We start from the raw sequence: 6,951 nt of genomic DNA on the forward strand, positions 1-6,951 counted from the left end.
TATATATATATATATATATATATATATATATAACACTTCATCCGTAAACCTGATTGTACAAAATTGTAGAATTAATATTTGAAAATATCTGAACTAAGTTTTGTGAATATCATTTTTATACTATTTGGTTGATTGATTGGCTGATTCTAATAAAAAAAATAGTTATGTCTTATCATTTTATTTTCAGTTATAGACATACATTTGAAAAATCTTTTATGAATCTGAATTCAGAGGTTTGAACATCCTGTCTCAGGGTTTCTTTCCTCCTTATAGTTATGAATAAAGATCCAAAAAGGGAGGAGGAACATATTTAGCTGATTGTTGAATGACCTTTCTTGTGGTTTCTTATTTTTCTTACAGCCTTTTTCAGGTTTTATTTCTGTTCTTACAGGTAGAGATAATGAGCCTGGAAAAGAAGGAGGAACATGGTTAGCTGTAAGTAAGACGGGTAAAGTTGGTGTTCTGTTGAACATTTTAGAAAAACCTGACACAAGTAAGAAAGGAAGAGGTATGCAAGATTAAATAAACTGATATTGTTTCATGTAACCCAGAGCTTAATGTTTTTAGATATGCATTTCATTTTTAAAAGAAAATTAATCTTTGTCATCATGCAAAAATTTTACAATTATTAAGAACAAAAGAAGTTCATTAGGAATTCTCATAACCTTAGTTATAAGTTGATGCCAATTTATTCATGCTTTTGATACTTTAAGCTGCTATTTTCAGTCCAAAGTATTTTAAAAATAAAGTGTTTTGATATTACCTAAATGTGATTTTCAGTGCAGTTGTTAGGTAAAATTCCAATATGATATCTTACTTCTGCTTACAAAAAGCCTTTTCAACTTATACTGCCCTCTATCAGCAAACATTTTCGCTCACCACTAGCCTTAATACTTCCACTTACTTCTGCATACTAATATGCAAATGATTATGCAGAAATCCTCCACCAATAGGAGTGCAACACTTCCCCTAATTTAGCTAGCACCCTCTAATCTTACAGCTGTTAATCATTTCTCGATTGGCAGTCTTATTGAATATGCCCCCAGTGGCACAGTGGTATGTCTGCAGACTTACAACTCTAGAAACCGGGTTTCGATACCCATGGTGGGCAGAGCACAGATAGCCCATTGTGTAGCTTTGTGCTTAATTACAAACAAACAAACTTATTGAATAATTTTTTCTTAATTTTACTACTTTAATTATATTGTTCTTTACTGTTTTCATTCTCTTTTGTGAAGAGTTAAGACTTGTTTTATTTATCATCTCTCCTCTTTCAATTTTGTAAACTATGCACTTGCAGTTTCACGTAGTCATGACTTCAACTGCTTCAGCAGAATTACCAGCCACGTCTAATGGGTCGGAACCATGAGTCTTGGCCCATGAAGTGATGGTTCTGGTCTGTCTGGATTTGACCAATTTCATGCAACAAACAGAGCATACCGTGTCACAGTTTTCAGTGATCAGGAAGTTTTGGATTTGGACAGCTTTTTTCCCCCTCCTGAATATGCCTCTCAGTCCCATTTCATTTCGGGGACTTGCCTAGACCCTTTTCCTCTTTGGTGCATTTGATTATTGAGGTATGTTATGTTCTGTCCTTATCTCCCATTCCTATGTTCTACCCCTGATCTTCTTGGAAACTAGCCTTTGGATCCTTATTTCATTGTTTCCTCCTTTTCTGGATATTGGGGTTCATTTGAATCATTTTGGGGTGCATTTGCATTTGGGGGTCAGTATGCTTCGACCACCACATATTGTAGATGATCATACTTTTGATTATCATTGTTCCAACTTTCTTTATTTGGACTCATAGCATTGGTGTAACTTCTTCCTTAATGAGGAACTGACCCCAGCAATTCGATTACATCTTCCTGTATTTGTCTTACTCTGACCACTCTTCTTGGGTCAGGACTGGTGGGTGCCAGACTCCTTCACTTTTGCCCATGTTTTGAGGTCCTTGGTGGTCGATCCACGGGTTCCAAAAGTCGTTTCAGTAAGTCTGGTCCTCTTCTTCCTTTCATCTCCACCATTGTCTCACAATCCTGTTTCCCTCCCCCTTCCTCGGGATCCCATTTTTTGCCAGCCTGATTTGTTCCAGGGACCTTCATTTCCACTACTCTATGGATGTATGGCTGCTTCTTGTCTCCTCACAAAATGACTTAGTCCTTTATCCTCAGTTTCTTCTCCAGAAAACTGTCACAGTGGAGCAATTTTCCTCACACCCACACAATTTTTGGTTCATCTTGGGGTGTTTTTAATTCCCTCTTCCGTTGTGCCCCATCTACTCTACCTGCAACCTATGGAATGCCTCGTATGCTGCATTTCATCCTATCCTATTGCGCGAGTGGGTTTTGAAAGACCAATGGAGCCTAGTTTGGGATCTCTTAGATGCTCCTTTTACCTTTTCCCCTCCCTTACAGACTGGTGGTTAGATCTGAACAATACTACTGCTGGTGTTCTTCTTCCTCCTCATCATTCAGAATGTCACTTTTTAAAGATGCTTTCTTTTCAGGTGGAGGGGTGTATCTCGATACTCATTAGGTTTTGAGGCTATGATATCTTTCAGAGTCCTCTCTCCATATCATTCTTGGAACTTCTTGCTGTTTGTTGGGCTTTTCTTCACTCCCTGCAGGCTTCTAGGGGCTAATTGGTGATGGTTCACCTCAATGTTTCTATGGTAGTCTTGTAAATCACCAGGCAAGGTGACTGTGACATTGAGGCTCTTCCCACCACGGTCCTGATGTACAATTTCAGATACTTCCAGGTGTTGGTTGATCAAATCCATCAATGTGTTCCTCTATGCATTGAATTACAATATCATAACACATCACAAGATAATGTTACACACACCATTGAGATGGGGTTTTCTGCAGGACTGCTCGTTGGTATCCCTTGTGGTCTGTTGCTTCATAAGAATGTGCATTCTTGGACTGTACATGAGTAAAGCAGAAAGGAATTACTGCCCATCTCTGTAGACCCGTAGCATTGAGGCTGTTCCTACTGTGCACCTGATGTACCATTACAGATGCCACCAGGTGTTGGTTGATCGACTTTGTTGACATTGATTGCTCGTCTTTTCAAAATAGGGTAACAAAATTACCCATTTCACTATTTCTGGTGCTGTGGGGTGGTGGACCATGGAGGCCTGTCCTCCTTAGAGTGCACAATATCACTCAGTTGAGAGTAGAGCTATAGCATTCTGCCGGTGTAGATTGTGTTACTCCATTTCTACAGTAGATCTGATGTATAATTCCAGATGCTGCCAGGTGTTGGATGTAGCACTCCCACATATATTGCAGTTTGCCCCTCCTACTGAGACACCCTCCATCCTATCATCTGCTGGATGTTGGCTCCCAGGAATCGAGTGTTGGTTGGAGCTTGACCAGCCACATAAGTTCTCACATGTGCCTGGATGGTACCCTCCTGGTACTACAGACTGAATGATAAATTCAAAATGCTGCCAGGTTTTCAACTGGAGATGCAACCTCAAATAGCGGTCCCTTTGGATATCAGTTTCAAGGGGATCTGGTGCTGGTTGTAGCTGGATGAGACACATGAATTCTTGCATGTGTAAGGCTGGGTATCTTCCTCCTTCTGTAGACTGGATGAAACATTCCCAATGCTGCCAGGTTTTGGACCAGAGAGGAACACCCATCTGGACTCTTCACCTTCCTACCATCTCTGGATGTTGTTTCCCAGGAGATCTGATGTTAATTATGTTGAAGGTGCACTCATGCAGAGGTGGGTTCTCCCTACTTCTGGTGTGATCTGACTTATTTCAAAGTGGTTAACAGTTGCAAGATTAGGGAGGGCATGACAGTTATGATAGGGTAGTGTTTCATTCCTATTGGTGGACGGTTGCTGCATAATCATTTGCATGTTAGTATGCAGAAATAAGTGGAAGTATCAAGACTAGTGGCAAGTGAAAATTTATGCCAAAAGAGGTCAGTATAAGTCAAGAAAGTTTATTGTGTTTGTTTGTTTGCTTGTAATTAAGCACAAAGGTTCACAATGAGCTATCTGTGCCCTGCCCACCATGGGTATTAAAATCCAGATTCTAGCATTGTAAGTCTGAATACATACTGCTGTGCCACTGGGAGGCAGCTTATTGTGAGAGGGGTGGGTGGGGGTAAGTATCTATCAGAAATACATTTTCAGTTTAGGAAAATATTAACATTTGTACTTATGTTCTTACACCACTTTGACCTAAATTTAGATATTTAGTGCAGGTTGACTTCAAAAAATGTAAGATGTAAATATCGTTTTATTAATTTATTGTGAAAACTAAAGCTCCAAGGTATACACACATCCTTTAAGTTTCAAAACACATTATACATAATTTTTAACCACTAAGTTATTGTAATTAGAAGTACCAGATTACAGAAAACAAGAATTTCTATATCTGTTTTGTAAAACTGTTATGGTATGCATTATAAGCACAATAATTTAATCTCTAACTATATATATACGTATGTGCCAGTGCATGCATTATATTGTGTTATTTTATTATTCATCTGAGTTTAGAATTGATTTTACATGTAGAACAATTGTTACAAAAGTACTATCTGATTAATAAAGTATTTAAATTTGCACCTTTGAAATTTTTCAAACTGATAGGTTTGAAAGTTGAGTATAATATAAAATACTCTGTTTTTTTTGGATTTTTGCTATTGATAAGAATAGTAGCATGAATTGATGTATTTTATATACTTTTGGTGACAGTAGTTTTCCATTTAAGAACTAAAACATTAAAGTCATGCAAGATTCTTGATTTAATAATGAATAGTTTGGTTTTGTAAATACATTATAATTTGAGTGGCATTTGTTCTTGAAAGTCACAGGTCTCATGGTTTCATCCTTTCAATCTATCACATTTCATTAGTAAACTATACCTGTGAATTTTCAAGGATATTAAGATTTATTTACTGGTTCCTCACGGAAGTAGAAAGTCAATCACAGAACTTGAAGGTTATATTTTCTGAGTAAATAGTTTTTAGAAAAATAGAAAAGTATAGAACAAATGAAACAGGAGTCAAAAGTTGACATAAATGACATAAAATGAGGCCTATATGTATGTGATTAAATTGTTTTTCAGAAATGGGTGAATATGAAACTCATACTTTATTTTAGGGCTGAAATCATGATGGACTTCTCGGAATCATGGCATAGCATCCAACGCTGAACAAGAATTGTTTTTATTCCTTGTTGCAAGTTTAGTAGTTATTAAACTCTTTAATCTGAGCCATGTCTCTCTCTCCTCAGTGTCATTGACCACTTTCAATCCTTCGATAATTTTTTGGGCAGGTCAGTAGTCACTGTCCTGGAGCTAGATCTCTGGATCCTTGTGGAGGAAGCTCTTTTGGAGTCCCAAGGTATTGAAGAAGCATTTAATTTGTTATATGATGAAATGCATGGACTAGCCTTCCTGGTCACTCTGAGATCAAAAAGCTGCAGCTTGATTCTCTTTGGTAAATCCTCTGTTCTTTCAACCACCTCTAGTTCTTTCAGTATGGGATCAATGGGTCAAAAGATGCAAAACCAATCATTTCCTCACTCAAGTACCACAAGTGTCCTAATAATTTCTGTATGACACCACCAATGACACCCTGGTTGATTTTGGAGTACTTTTGGTGCCTTTCCAAGAACTTAGATTACTCAGTGGGGCTGAAGTAGCTATGTAAGTGGAGAGCCAGGCTTTGATTTAACCCATTGTAATGGCAAAGCAAAGGAGTCCACAAAGTCCATTTTCCTCTTTTGCTGTTACTTTTAATAATATGCCATCTTACTTTGTCAAACCAAACATAAAAATCTTGAAGCCATACAGCAGGTGTGCCTTCCATCATGCTCCATGAATTGCTTGGAAGTAAAAACCCTCAGGAGACATGTCACCTAAGAAGATGGTCAGATAAAGCAGCTCTTGATAATCTTCTCTAGATTGTATTTCTTCAAAATGCTGGGAGAAGGTGAGAACTTCTTTTTAATGCTTTATGTGTTTGCAGAAGTCACTTCTTGATGCCCCAGTCTTCGATAGCTGTATATACTGTATCAACTATGGCCTTTCCAGTCTCATTCAGGAAGTTCTTTGAAAGAAGATGATCAACTACAGACCTAGACACCAAAATTTGTCAACCCAAGGACTGTGAGAGGCATTTCTATCTGAAAGTCATTTTTTCCTTTACATGCTATATTAGAGGTGGCATTTTTTGACTTTGAAGTCAAAACTCTGTTGTTCTAAAGTTCAGTTACTTCTTGGCTCAAGCTAGCAGGTGTTGCAGCAGTAATATGAACAATCTTATTGTCACTTATCTTGCAATGATCCAGGGCAAAGGCTAACTCTCGAGTGATCGATCCAGGGCAGAGGCTAACTCTAGAGTGATTACATTTTTCTAAGCTTGTATGTGGTGGACCAGTACCACTCATTGCCTCCCCTGCAGTGCTGATCTCATCACTACTGGTACTTGAGCACCCCAATTCAATATTCTCTGTTCACTGCTTTCTTCTTAGCCTTTTTAGACTCTTTCCTTAATTTTTCCCCTCTCCTTTTGCTTCTTGACCTCTTTCCTAGTCTTTTCATCCACTGATGTCATGCAACTTTAATTATCCTGTCTTTGTACAGCGAGGAAATCTTTAGCTTTCTGTATATAAAGCTGTATTTGAGACCCAGACCTTTGTGACTTGTTTTTCTGGATATTCATCTACATCTGGAAGAGGTCTTCCAACTTGAACATTACTTGTTGCTTTGGCCTAGTTAGAATTCCAGCTTTTTTCCAGAACAGCAGGGCAAGGTTAATTATCTTTATGGAGCTCATTTTCACCTTCAATTCACAGTGGAAATGAAAGAACGTATCCTGAACTAGTATACTTATGGTAGTCTCACCCCTGTAATGTTGTTATTGAACATATACAGAACTAGTATACTTATGGTAGTCTCACCCCTGTCATGTTGTTATTGAA

At 38.0% G+C, this 6,951-nt stretch overlaps 1 protein-coding gene across 1 annotated transcript in view; it reads left to right on the forward strand.

The window, feature by feature from the left end:
* The window catches only part of LOC106474977 (transport and Golgi organization protein 2-like), a gene marked incomplete at its 3' end in the record, with an annotated part of 5,025 nt that extends 4,517 nt beyond the window's left edge, over positions 1–508 (forward strand). Inside the window, exon 3 of the mRNA XM_013935676.2 lies at positions 392–508. Within this exon, the coding sequence (XP_013791130.1) occupies positions 392–508 (117 nt within the window). The remainder of the gene's footprint in view (positions 1–391) is intronic.
* Positions 509–6,951: the final 6,443 nt, after the last annotated feature.

Source organism: Limulus polyphemus, unplaced genomic scaffold (assembly GCF_000517525.1).
Source record: "Limulus polyphemus unplaced genomic scaffold, Limulus_polyphemus-2.1.2 Scaffold7928, whole genome shotgun sequence".
In the NCBI taxonomy this organism is placed as follows: Eukaryota; Metazoa; Arthropoda; class Merostomata; order Xiphosura; family Limulidae; genus Limulus; species Limulus polyphemus.